Below are 14,475 nucleotides of genomic sequence, written 5' to 3'. Positions count from 1 at the left end.
ACGCGCCCAAACAAAACAAAAAAGAAAAAAAAAATGCGGCGGAAATTTTACCCTCTCAAATGGCAAGGTCGCCGATTCTGCGTTGCGCCGGAACATGCGTGTACGTGCCGACGTCTCAGCCACGCTACCGTAGCCACGCGTAGAAAACTGGCAGCGATTCCTTCTTTCTCCTTTATGCTTCCTCTACTTTCTAGTCACGTGTTGACATTGCACGCTGCTGCTACGGCGCAGAGGGAAGCAGCGGCGGGGCCTGCACTGCGGCGGGCGCGCGGTGACAGTCGAAAGTGAGGGAGCTACGAGGGAGGGCGAGGGGAGCTACCGAAGCGGCGGGGTTGCCGAGGTGAAATCCGCTTCCCTGGCGCCCTCCTCCCTCACATTCCACGGTGTCCGCGTGCGCCCTTCGTTGTGCTGTGCAGGCGCCGTCCGCTCCCTGAAGTTTCGTTTACTGCCGTTATCATGAAGCGAGCGTTGGCCGGTGTTGGCAGTTTCGTGGCCCTCGCTCGCTATGCGCGCCGTGATAATTCACGACTCGCACTCAAGATTCTGGTTTCAGCCTCACTGGCTGTTCGTTCGCACCACGTGCCCATCTCCTCCACTTCGTCTCTCTTTCTTCCTCGAGCACTTCTTGGGGCGCCCGTTTGAGGGGAGCGTTCACCGTCTCCGCTGATTTACTCCCAGGTAGCCGCACTGTAACTGCTATTTTATTTCCCGCAACTGCACTATAAGCGATACGTGTATACATGGAGCGCTATGGGAAAATTAACGGGTGTCTGAAAAGACCGCACTATATCCGATCCTGCTCTATAAGCGGTTACGTTATAAGTGGTCTATGCTGTACAAAGAGCAAACTGCCTGTTACTTTGATTCGGGCATTCTGGTTTGCTCAGAAGTTATCACAAGGAAGCTGGTTGTGCCATCTGTCTGTTTTACATATCACAAACTAAGTGCTGCATGGGTCAATATTCTGCCCCTCCCCCCCTTTTTTTTTTATTTATTGCTTTCTTGGTGAATGCTCTGGAGTACTATCACCATCTTTAATCTTTCAGTTACTGTACTGTTTCATTTTCGGTGTTGGAAAATTGTGCCACATCTCAGAATTACTCTTGTCAGGCCTTGCAGAAAAGTCCATCTAGATGCGCTGTGACCCTTGCCACGGCGGCCACATTTCGATGGGGGCGAGCTGCGAAAACACCCATGTACTTAGATTTAGGTGCACTTTAAAGAACCCCAGGTGGTCCAAATTTCCGGAGTCCCCCACTATGGCATGCCTCATAATCAGATCGTGGTTTTGGCATGTAAAACCCCATATTTTTTTTTTTTTTTTGACCCTTGCACCAGCAATTCTTGAAACTGTTGCCCATAGGCATTGTAGGGTTTCCTTGAGAGAATATGAGGGGTTGTGCACGAACTGCTATATACACTTTGCATTAACCTACCTGGTGAAGCTGCGTAGTTATGTGCATGCTAAAGATAAAAGTTTGTCAAACATCTGATTTGTATGCGTTTTATTCATTATCAGACTTTGCCTGTACAGCAGTACATAGCAATGTTTTACTCTACTTTCTCAAGGTCTACAGTTTTTTTTTGTTTTTTTTTTTCCATTTCGTGCAATTTTTGCTGAGCACGAATAAGTTTGGAGCCATTTTCAAAGAAACTAGGCACTTATATTTAACACTATCAATATATTTAGTATGTTGACTGGACTTCGTTAGTGTGTTTTTAGGCTTTTTGACTAATGGTAAGAGTGACAGCGTTTCATACCATCTTTCTCAACTTGGTGAATTCATGGAAAGCCTAAATTCAGCATTGGCAAACAGGACAGACAACAGAACAAAGTAAACAAACTACAGATGCACTGACTGTTAACTGGATTTTATTCAGAGTCATACAGTATTAAAGCAGATGACTCAAAAGCATGACATTATCTACAAATTGCTCGGTTGTCTGTTAAGAAAATGCAGTGAAAGCAAAATAATCACAGAGGGCGAGATCACATATGGCAAAAAGATTAGTTTAACATAACAAATGTACAACGCCCCAACAGGAAAGAACAAAAGAGATCACAAAAAGATCACGTATTGCAAAGAGATTTGTTTAACATAACAAATGCACAATGCCCCAACAGGAAAGAACAAATCACCAAAAAAAGATTTGTAAATGCTTGGCAACAATCAGACAAATAACCAATAAAAATACTTTACATAGTATAAAAGCATGCCTGAAAAGTGCCCTTGTCAAAATTAACAGTCGAGAGACTTCGTCTTTTTGTCGAAAAGAGTGACGAATAGTGCACTGATGGATGCTGCTCCTTTCGATGATGATGTGCGCCTTAAATTCAATCAAGGTGTGCTTTTCTAGAAGTCTTCACATTGCAAAAACACAAAAAATGCATCAGGCTTATGCTTTATTGTTCCCACTTAACCACCTTTTTAACCACCTTTCCTCCTGTCTGAGTTATGAAACACAATTTATTAGGGTGACATTTAATTATGACTGCAGGGTTTATTAAGCCAAATACATTTTACTTTGTTTCCTAATAATCTTTATTTTAATATGCAGCTTTTCTGGGAGCGCTGTTTGTTGACCAGGGGTTGGAGCACTGCAATGCGTTCTGCCAGGTGTGTTTCTTTCCACGACTGCAGGTGAGCTGGTAGCATTAATAAGCTAAGTCAGCTGTGTGCTTTTGGAACAGTTTGAGTTGTGATGTTGTCATACTGCTGCTGTTCATGAGCCTCTTTCTTTGTTCTTTTTCTCGTGCTGTCTGTGTAATGAGTGTATAATGTCTGCCTGTTAGGTGTTGTTTCATTTGTTTGCTCTATAAAATTGATCATTTAGTGAGCAAGTGTTGCCTAAAAAATCAGCCAATAAAGAAATGTGCTCTGATTATTTTCCACAAACATTTAAACTAAATTTTAGGCTTCAAATGAACAAAGTGCAGATGATATCACGTGAAGTTCATTTTGTAACTCTTATTTACCTGGTTGATTCATTGGGCAAAGGGGTTTCCAAAATGAATGTTTGCTTATTAATTACTTTTTGCCCTGTGTTCTTTTGAATTAATGTTTGCTTATTATTTATTCCTTTTGCCATGTTTTCTTCTGTCAACAAATTCAAATGCAAATTTTAGCAGGCTTTGTGTTTTGTCTCTGTATTGTACACAGTGCATGCATAGTTTAGATACTTAGTACTATGTGTTCCCTCCTTTTACTGTAGACACTTGCTGTTTGTTTATTTATTTATTTATTTATTTATTTATTTATTTATTTATTTATTTATTTATTTATTTATTTATTTATTTATTTACAGAGTACCTACATCCCTTAAAGGCATTATGTAGGGGGAACAAAACATAACTAGTAAAACAGAAAAGCTTTTGCACAGATATACTCACAAACAGAAGCACTACAATAGCATTGTTGCTGCTGACACTATTAATAGGTAAATTTTTTCTGAAGTTCTGATGATGCCTATTCAGATGAAGTTTAGCGTTAGCACTGTAATGGCACAGAATGTAAAAACCTGAACTTTTAATGGAGGATCATAGTGGTACATTTAGAAGCATTAGTTTTGTGTGAAGATGGACTTGCCGCATTGTTTGTGGTGGACTTGTGCAGATTTATTTATGTAAGCTGTAGGTGTTTCTTAGTTAAAGGGGCCCCGAACCACTTTTTAGTTTTTAACTACGTTCTGAAATGCATTTGAAGTAAAAGTAGACTATTTCAGAAATACTTTGCAGCAAAAAGTACTTCGATGAGTTCAGTAGAAGCAGAGTTATTGGCAATGAAAGATCACCTTTGAACCCCTTCGTGGTCTTCCGCTCCTTCTTCAATGCCTTGCACTACGAAGGCTGTGGCGGAGTGGGGTGGTATCCACAATGCTCCGCCTACTGAACGTCACCATGGTGAACAGTTCAAATTTGATTTTGGATGTTCATGTAGACGCCGCTACTTCTGATTTGGCTTATGGCACGTCAAACTCTGAGGCTATCTGTCAACTTAAGTTAAATTCACAGTGTCTCCACAAGTTTCTCATCCCTTTGACGTGCTGTACGAGATAGATACGCACAACTGTGCTTCTCGCACCGAGTTGCTTGAGGAGCACATTTTGTTTTGCATTATTTCTATGGAAATCACATAATTTCCAAGGGTCGAACGAAACGTCGTCCTTATGTTTAGTCATGCAAGTGCGTCGGCAGTGCACACATCGGCTTAAAGGCGCAGATATAGTCTGGCATAATGCAGATAGGCATCTCGCACGGTGCAGTTATGCTATGCAGGCAAAAATTCAAGTCTAGTGTCCAGTGCAGTGGATGTGACCGGCGGTGCTCGGCACGGCTGGCGCTGGAATAGATGATGGCCTATCTCACACCAGATCCTCTAGACTAGAGTGCATCGTGCGCTAGCTGAGCTGGCTGGCAGCATGCTGGTTTACAGTTCAGGTGTACATGCTGAGTTTGCGCATTCACCAAATGCAAAACTGCTCGTTCACTGTGCACATGTGCACATGAATTATGGCAATAGCTGATCACCGCGCTGCTACGGGCCATGTTCAACATGCCGAACTACGAAAGGCAAATTTTAGGCAGTCCTAGTGTCACTGGCAGGACGTATTCAACTTCGCCGGCCACTGCCTGGCACACTGAAAACGTTGGACTATATCTGCACCTTAAGTGATAGATGCCGCACTGCGAACTAGTGTTGAAAGTATTCCTAAGTAAAATCTCGTTACTACAAACCCCACATTAACAAACTTTTCAGATTAACGAACTTTTCAGAAATCCCCTGCTGGCTTCTTATAGTTTCAGTGTAAAAATATTTCAGTACTGCGAACTTCAGAATACCGAACTTTTCAGAATAACGATTGTTATTCAGTTTCCGTTTCATGTTAACAATGCCTCAGTACTATGAACTCATATTCCAAAATTTGGGATTCCTAGATTTCTGTGTATCCGGTCACGGCAGCCGAAACAGGAGGCTAGCAGACGACAAGGCGCAGAAAGCGGACGCCGCGGCGCACGGGTCCGGAAAACCTGAGCCCGTACCTGAGGGGGGGGAACTACGCTGGCACGCAGCATTGGCGCGTTGGAAAGGCCAATCGCCCATGCACGATAATCACTCCACGAGTTCCGAAAAAGACTCGAAAGCAGCGCGACGATCACGCGAATCGGTGATAGCGGCTTGTCACAAGGGAAGCAGCTGTCAATTGCGTGTGCATACAGGTTCTTTCATGCACACCTTTTCCGCACCACCCAGCCCTCAGATGACACGCTGGCATGCGTTGCAAAGGATTCGTCCCTGGTTTAGGACGGCGCCCTTGCGCTCTACAGCGGTGCAGTGTGCCCGAAGGCCCGCGTGGACGGATATTCCAACAGCACAGCTCAGTAGAGCAGCGGGGCCAGAAGGCGCACACCGGGTCGGGCATCACCACAAAATACTTTGGCTCTCGACTAGCGCTTTTTCGTTCCAAGGCGGAGTAACAGTGGGTGAGCAGAACAGTCAGGCGAGCCGTTCTTTCTGAGAAGGTCCCAAAGTGGCGATTGTCACGCGCAGGACCGTTCGAACTAGCTGAGGTGACGACTCATCAGGCTTTGTGAGCTCATGTTCCGCCGACAAGTGTCACCTAGCAACGGAGGCGCGTCTCTTCCTTGTTTGGCCCTTCTTTCCGCTTGCCTCTTTCGCGCTTTCTGCGGCCGTAGTAGCTACGCGCGCGGAGAAATGGAACCTCCGTACTCATGGTGTTGCCACACGGTCACACTTCGTACTTTCCGGGCGGTGTCAGTTACGTGCACTTGCGCTTTAAAATAGTTCAGGTGTCCACCTCGAGCGAGACAGTTGCGGTGTCCACGGCAAGAATTGTGAAAATAAACAACAAACATTGCGCTTTGGAGGCGACATGGAGCTTCCTTTTTGTCGGTAGTTTTCTCGGCGTCAGCGTCTGTTTTGAGCGCGTCACTCTTTTTACACGGTTCTTCGGTGGTGCGTGGCACCGGAATCTATGGCAAATAGCAACAGCGCGGGCCGAGAGCCAACAGCGACGTCTTCGTGGATAGCTCATATGGTCACAACTTATGAACTGATAAGTTAATGGGCGGAATGTTTAATTTCGGGACTTTCACTATAACGACTTTTCAGAATAATGGACCATTTACTGCGGTCCCCTGAAGTTCGTTATATCGAGATTTTACTGCATTACGAGCTTCGACCATGATGATGGCACAACTCAAAGGTGTAAACTCAGGAAGCAGATGACCTGTTCCAGTCAGATGTTGGCGCTCGGGCCGGCTCCCCATGCGCCTGAAGTAGTACACTCTTATTAGAGCCGTGTCACCCACTGAGACCAGTCAAGGCATGCAGTTGTCCTCAGTTAGCCGCATTGAGCTCAACGAGCGGGCTCGTCGCGGCACCCTGCGGCGGCCGCAGTGTGTACGCCATGCAGCAGATGCAGCTACATGCAACTGTAGTGGCCAAGTGTAGTGTGTATTACAGGGTTGGAGTGTTTGCTTGCGCTCATGTGTTCCAGTCTAACCATGCTACGTGGTGTGGACCAGTTTTGTGCTGCACCAGCTTGACTGACTGATAGTAGCCACATCCAAATTGAGCATTTCGAAGAGCTAACAATAGCTCACTACGAAGCGATATCTTCCAATGCGTCAAGCCAGGAGCACCCAGAAGCACGCGCGCGCTGGCAAGCATACATGTGGTCTGACCTTAAGTTTCATGTGGTTGGAGGCTAGTTGAGTGTTCATTACCAATATACATTAGCGAGACCCAACGTCTGTGACACCGATAAGCATTGTGTTCCAAGTTTTGTTTCTACGTGGACGGACGTGGTGGAGCGTGAGCAGACGATAGTCAGTTTCTTCCGGTAGTATGTAATTCTTATCGAAATTTAAAACGCAGATTTTTGCTTACTTGAGGTTGTTTAGTAAGCTGCATTAATAAATATACACAGTAACAGCAGGAAGAAGTGCACTGATCCAAATACCCTTCTTGATTGTTGTCAGCTATCGGCCAATAGCAGGCTTCTATGGGAATCTTGCATGTGACAACATATGCAAAGCGTCAGCAACCTTGAAGCAGGTCAGAAGGCCTCTACTTAAAAAGAGTGTTTGAGAAAAATGTGACTTCGCGCTCTGCTTGTGAGCTCCATGCACGACTGCAAATTTTGGCTGAGATGTTCACAGCAGCATGTGATATCCGTGGAATGTGTTTTAACAAGGAAGCTGTTTAAGCCAGCCGTAATCCGTGGTTCGTATCAAGAAACTGCCGCGCCATAGCCATAGCAACCAGGAGGGCAGCGCAGCGCATGTGCACGCGGTCTCCTCCTCGCCAGCTCCCTCTCTTCTCTCCGCAGCGCGCTGAGCCAGGAGAGAAAAAAAGAAGGTTGCGCAGTGCCGCGACGGTGCAGGAGAGCATAACGTTACACAGTATAGACCACTTATAACGTAACCGCTTATAGTGCAGGACCGGATATAATACGGTCTTTTCAGACTCCCGTTAATTTTCCCATAGCACTCTAGGTATACGCTTATCGCTTATAGTGCAGTTGCGGGACACGAAATACCTGTTACAGTGCGGCTGCCTGGAAGTTCGGCAGTCAACCTAGACGGCAAATGCTCCCCTCAAGCCACAAATACCGTATTTACTCTAATATAACGCGCACTTTTTTTCCAATAAAACAGGTCCAAAAATTGCTGTTCGCATTAGAATCGAGTACAACCCTAAATCTGCGTTACCATATAGCCGTCGCTATTTCAAAATTGCCGCCTCACACGCGCGTCGAGCCTAGCTACTTTTTAGCCTAGCTACCGTAGCTTCCTCCATGTGCTGCAGTACACGTGCTTAGGCAATAATCTGCTGTCTGTCTTCACGTTCTCTGCGTCTGCTTTATCAGCATGAAGTACCGAGTTCATCATAATGCCGTATGTAAAAGAAAAGTGATCATGTGTTCTGAGACGGACGGAAACCGGGCCGCACCACGGGCGTTCGGAGAATCCGAAACTTGCATTCGGGACTGGCGCAAACAGGAGAGAATTTTCGCCAGCAAAGCAATGCGGAGCGGTTTCAGTGGACCGAAGCAGGATTTAATCTGCGATGATTCACTTCGGCGATATGATCGTCTTGGCCCTATCTTGAAAGCAATCTGCAATGAAGAAAGTCCGCCGTGCGCCATGTTTTCGCCGCTCATAGGTCACGTTCAAGCGAGAGGCATGATAGCACGAAGGTCAATTCGCTCGCTGTGCTTCATCACTCCAACGTTCTGACAGTTTGTTTCCGCAGTCAACGAGCGAGATGTGTCAACTTTAATTACTTATCTCCACCTAGCGGATTTCCGCTGAACTATTACGTCATACACTTGCCTTTGCTTCGAGTTGTCGACAAATTCGACTTCGCCCTGCCATCTGCTAGCCGCCTGGTTAGCTCAGATGGTAGAGCGGCTGCCCCAGAAAGGCGGTGGTCCCGGGTTTGAGTCCCGGACCAGGACGAATTTTTCTTCAACTGCGAGGCTTTCTTTCGAGGAACCCGGTTGGGTTTCCATTGTAGCAAATGGCTACATTTGGGTGGATGTCTCAGTTTTCCTTTAATTACTTATCTCCACCTAGCGGATTTCTGCTGAACTATTACGTCACCATGATAACTGTTTGGGGAATAAAATCCTGGGAAAATTGAGGAGAAAATTAGGCATACATAAGAAATTTTCATTTATCTGGAGAAGTGAGGAAGGTGGTGACTTCGTTTTAAAGGGGTGCTGAAACACTTTTTAAACATACTAAGAAAACATTGCCGATCTGTAGAAGTGGCTCCTGTGAACATGCGAGCCAAATAATATTGCACTGCATGTAGCAAGAAATTTACAATCTAGTGTCAAAAGCAGTGAAAAATCGCTTGCTCTTGCCTTCGCAATGTCGTCATCACAAGCAGGGAAGCCCACCAGCAGCTATTGGCTGATTTCGTGATCGCGAGAACATTCTCAGTAATATTATTTGTGCTAGTTTTGAGAGAATAAAGGAAAAATATATGTCTGCGATCTCAAAAAGACAGAAAAAGCATTTCATCTTGTTACTGCCAGTTTGCTGGGCTGGCCCAGCTGGGCTGGCCAGCCCAGCAATCTGCCGGAAATAAATAAAGTTCTCTCTCTCTCTCTCTGTTACTGCCAGTCTGCGCACAACAGCGTTGCTGTGTGGCCTCCGAGATATCAGCGTCATGTTGCGTAAAGTAGATGCCGCGGCCGCCACGGGATGCCACGATGAGACACTGAACTTTTGGGCGAAGCCTCTACCCCTTGCCACTTCCCCTGTATAGCTTCCAGTGCGCTAGTGGAGACAAAAGCAGAGAGAAAGCCGTTCATCAGTGTGATAACTACATCTAACTTTGAAAGGATTTGAAACCTTTTTGCATGATGAGATTCGTGAGGCAACGTCCTTTAATAGGCAGGTGATTCTATGATTAGTTATAAAAGTGTTTCAGGGCCCTTTTATCCAAATGTTTAGTTCAGACATGTTCATTCGATCCAAGATGCGGTGCTATCGCTGGCATACAAATTTTGTCAGTAGCACTTCCTTCATTCAGTCTTATAAGTGGGTCTATAACTGTAAGTATGCTTCATAATTCTTGCACTTTGAACTGTTATGCATTGTGCACCATGGTGAAGCATACATAATTCAAGTTTGCGAGTGCCACACATGCACTCGTACCTTTTTATGTGCACTAAACTTTTGTAAAAAAGTTGTGTGCTATATTGCAGTGTGTCAGTTCTGCCAAAGTGTATAAGCTCAAAATATTACATAGCATTCTTTTACTTCTGTATCTGTTAGATATCAGAGGCATGCCACACTGCATGTGACTGGAGCTTAGATAGTCCCTCCTCCATGCTAAACTCTGCAAAGTGATGAGGAATCTCCTTCTCCCCCTTCAGTGCTTTGGAGTGACATTGAGCAGCAGCGTGTAGCCCAGCAAAAGCACTACTTCCCTACTGCCCCATGTAAAATTTTGCTGTTTGTGCCCAGGACTTCATTCTCAACCAGGACTGGAATGATCCAAAGAGTAAGCTACAACAGTGCTGCCTCACACTGCGATCCATGGATGGTGGAGAGCCAGACATACCCATGTACAAGTGAGTGGACTTACAATGATAACAACACATTTGTTGTGATCTGAACATGTTTGATTGGGTGCTTCTCTGGCCACTACTTCATTAGAGCCTGTAGAGCCATGGTGAACGAGGTGGACATGTATTGTAACCAACTTGTAAACTAAGACATGTATTTAACACCCCAGACAAAAATACTGATAAGCTTCTGCCTGCTCTAATTACTATTATTGCGTTTCTGCGAGCCCACTTTAGTTTTGTTTCCACGGAGGTGTATGTTTAGTGACTTTCACAAACTCCGTGAACGAGGCGCAGACGCCGGACCAAATTCCAAAGCCGATTTATCAGCTTCCGAAAATAATCCCACGAAAGCAAGGACAATTTAGAATGGGCCCTCTGGTGCGCCAGCGAACTCCGGTTGCTGTCCAAAGACCGAGTCAGAGCCCAGAGTTGTCAAAACACAACAAAATATATTCTTCACACAAGGCAGTTACACACACACGGGCACACTTAGGCTAGACACAACACAATACAATTCAGATGGGTATTAACAAACACAAGAAAAATAATTCACGACAAGCACTAAGAGTCCAACACGTAAATTACAAAATGAATAGGAACACTAAATGTCCAATCGTATTCACCCGTGTTGGTCTTGTCAGACGATCTCGGCGTAGCTCGGGGCAAATCTCAAAGAAGGAACTTCTTCCGGAAATGCAGATGCTCGATGAACTCGTCGACTAGCTTGCCGGGGAATACCCTTCTTCCGCAGACGCTCGGTCTTCACGTTACATCACTCCACCGGTGCGGACTGAACTCCACTGACGATTTTCGCACGGCAGTTATATAGCTTCCACAGGCGTTCTCGAACCTTCCTATCGGAGTCGTGCTCTCGTAGCATGGCCAAAGCCTGGGAATGTTCTCGTCTTTTCTCGTACCTTCGACCGCTGCCGTCGAAGCGTTGTCGAGGGGGGGGGGGGGGGTGATGACTCATCCCATTGGCGCACGCTCACGCTGTAGCAATCTCTCTCGACTCGCCGGGTGAGAAGGTGTCTCAGCGCCCGTGTGTGCTCTCTCTCTCTCTCTCCGGTTAACGTCGCTTCGTCGATGCTCTTCTAGACGTCTAGGCGCCGTTCGCGTCACTGTTTGAGGCGTATGCGCTCTCCCCCTCTGTTGAAGTTGCCGCGGGGCCGGCGTGTTCTTTCGCTGGCTTGCGTGATACACGGTGCGCTTGGAATACACGCTCTTTTGTGACAGTGACGTCATGACACAGGAGGTGGTCATGTGGGATCAGAACATCACATTTTACCACTTGCTCCAACTCACTCGGTGGTGTTTCATGCTGCTACATCGGGCCTCTATGTAACAATAAAACTTTGATATAACGAAGTTGTACTTGCTGCAAAAAACTTCATTATATCGAGAATTTCATTATATCGAGGTTTCGTTAGTTCAATAGAACTAAGATAGGGAAATAAGAATAGTTTCTTACATCGCGAATTTCGTTAATCAAGGTTCGTTATATCGAGGTTTGACTGTATAGCCAGAAACGTCATACTCAATATCAAAACTCAGCATACCGGAAAAAATTTTGGTATGTTGCCTGTAAGCAACATTCGTCATTAAAGGGTTAAATATGGAAAACTACAGAAATATCTAAAGCCAGATTGTAAAGTCTTTTAATAAATCATTGTTCATGGTTTGTTTTGTTTAATGCTTGGTGAAAATTTTTTATTTAGGCTCATGAGCGTTCAGTGGCAGCTCTTACATTGCTGGTGCCTCTTATTTCATTTGTAATGCTTCCCTGGCTCCTGTACTTCCAGAGTGATTGAGTGTAAGGGACCAACCAATACCAGGGTGTACACAGTGGCAGTCTACTTCAGGAGAAAAAGGCTTGCCACAGGATCTGGTCACAGGTGAGCTTTTGATTTTCTTGTCTGTGGCCTTTTTCATTCTATGTGGACATGTCCTTTTATTGCACCAAACATACATCAATTGTTTTCTTTATGTTTACACATTTGCCATTTTGAAATTTTGAAAAATATTGTTGCACTTGACAGTGGCATTCTTACCCCTACTAGTTTTCTTTTTATAGACGGTACAGTAATTTTTTTTAGTACAGACATGAAGGCATCTGGGAAGGTTGGCTGAATGGGAATGTATTGAATTTAGAGAGAACATAACAAAGGGCCCTGGGCTGTTATCAGAGAATTTATTGCAAGAAACTACTGTAGTAACCATCACACTGTCATCACGCACTAACTGGCCCAGAAAACCACCCTGCTGAATAATGTAGAGTTATTATACCTAGCAATTTAATGATAGAGGATTTGAACTTTTATTTCTTTCAGCATCCAACAAGCAGAGATGGCTGCTGCCTCAAAAGCTCTGGAAGCATACAAAGGTATCTATCTGTACCCTTGGTGGTGTATTTTTACCTGTCTTTTATATTTATAGTATAGTATTTTCCGCTGAGTCTGAGACTTGACAGTGCTATTTTAGAATTTTTTTCATCGCAGTTATATTTACTTTTTTGACTTCAAGCAGGTCTTCTCTTCTTAATACTGTGAAAGTCAAGTTTTTTGCCAACTGCGACTCCCCAGAGTCTATGTATTTTATTTCAGATATAAAATCTGCAAAGTGGCCTATTTCTAAAAAAACATTTACCGTAGAGATGGGCTTGCATAAATACTTATAGTATGAATTAAAAAAGTAGATACACTGGAATAGATATATTCCGATTCGGCACTTTGGCAGAAATGCAACTTGCAGGCATGTCCATAGCACAAACGAACCGTGTGTGTGAGTGCATGTAAGAAAACTCTATGGTCGTGCGCCCATCAGAAAAAACAATGGAGTCAGAAAGTTGCAGTTATCCTTCGTCCCATCGCCAACAGGGGCAATCAGTTTTCGCGAATTTAAAAAACAGAAATGCAGGAATGGCAGCATTGTTTGTATACGTTGGTATCGTTTGTATGTACCAACACTCTCCTGTGAACAGATGTAATTGCAGCCCTATGAGAAATAAAATGAGCGTGCATGTAGCGGTGACCCTTTGAGAGATTGTCATTTATGCACAATGCCCCTTTGAGAGATTAGAAACCAAATAGACATCAGTATTTGTGAGCACGACAAACGAAAACAGCCCGTGAGGTGATACCAAAACTAACTGTCTCGCACGCAAGGGGACCACAAGCAGTCGCCAACGCGCCGGTGTAAGCAAGCCATGGAATTCAAACCTAGAGACTATGGAGTAAAAAAAATTTTTTTCTTGTATCCACACAGGGTGGCAGCACTTCATGGGCAACAGAGTTTAAAAATTGGTGCGTTTTTCAAACACACACACCATCGTAAATATGTGGCATCGACTATTTGGGAATTTTCAACGCACAGTATATTTACGTCCTAGACCCTCGAAGGGTTAACGGCCATTCCGACTAACCCTTTCCTTACCGGGCCCAAAGAAATTGATCAATGTGATCAACAGTTTTCTGACAGATTGTTAAACATAGCTGTTGGAATTCTTCCACGAGCAACGCCATGCACAGTATGAAATGACTGCGCTTTAACTATTGATCAGATTTGACAGGTGGTTTGACTTCAGAGTCAGATTTGACTTCCCTAAGGGAATCAAACGATGCAAAATTTGCACTTTGGTCTGTTCGACAATTTTTAATGACAGCAGTAATGACGACGCAGAAGCTTCTGTCGGGTTGTCTAATTTTCCAATGTGATTTCTACGCTGCTTTAATGATGCCTTAAACATCGGGGCTCAGGGGTGCGTGTTGTTTTGATGATTGTGTTCCACTAAAATCATGTGCAACTTTATTTTTTCCCACTGTGGGTTTCTTTTATCCATCAGAATTTCTATAACTTATGTATGTACTACTTATTACGGCAATCCTTACCATTGTGTGGAGTTTTCACTCACACAATGGCACACAGTCGATTTCAGACCGACTTTCAGCAGAAGCTTGACTAGCATTGTAATCTCTTACCTTTTGAACACCGCCTGTGCAAATGCCCGTATTCGTAACTCTACAATATACTGTAGAACACTGTAAATTACTGTACAGTACTGTACAAGTACTGTACTGTGCATTGCCCCCTCCAATGACGGATGTTTTTCTCATCGATGTCGAAGTCCCACCCGGCTTGAACGTTTGACGATGCCTCTACGGCTGTACAGCAGTTAGAAAACGGCACTATAGTGGCATCGCCTTTTTGGTGCCATTACGATAACACCACGCCGCACGCTGATGCTACACCATACCGATACTACCGATACGACACAGGTCAAAATAGCTACTGGCGCGGCTAGTAGTGGCTGCAATACTGACTTTTCTAGATCACGCTAACTTTACACCATATTTATCAGTTTCAGTT

The 14,475-nt window shown here is 44.6% G+C and overlaps 1 protein-coding gene and 1 non-coding gene across 2 annotated transcripts in view; both read left to right on the top strand.

Annotated features, from left to right (window-relative positions):
- The window catches only part of LOC119436824 (ribonuclease 3), a 98,138-nt gene that overhangs the window by 76,256 nt on the left and 7,407 nt on the right, over positions 1–14,475 (top strand). The window contains exons 12-15 of the mRNA XM_037703816.2: positions 2,560–2,642; positions 10,007–10,113; positions 11,913–12,005; positions 12,441–12,493. Of these exons, the coding sequence (XP_037559744.1) occupies positions 2,560–2,642; positions 10,007–10,113; positions 11,913–12,005; positions 12,441–12,493 (336 nt within the window). The remainder of the gene's footprint in view (positions 1–2,559; positions 2,643–10,006; positions 10,114–11,912; positions 12,006–12,440; positions 12,494–14,475) is intronic.
- On the top strand, positions 8,411–8,485 carry Trnas-aga (transfer RNA serine (anticodon AGA)). The gene has a single exon. It is a non-coding gene; the product is annotated as a tRNA-Ser (tRNA).

This window comes from Dermacentor silvarum, chromosome 1, assembly GCF_013339745.2.
Source record: "Dermacentor silvarum isolate Dsil-2018 chromosome 1, BIME_Dsil_1.4, whole genome shotgun sequence".
In the NCBI taxonomy this organism is placed as follows: Eukaryota; Metazoa; Arthropoda; class Arachnida; order Ixodida; family Ixodidae; genus Dermacentor; species Dermacentor silvarum.
This window is presented reverse-complemented; position numbering and strand designations above follow the sequence as displayed.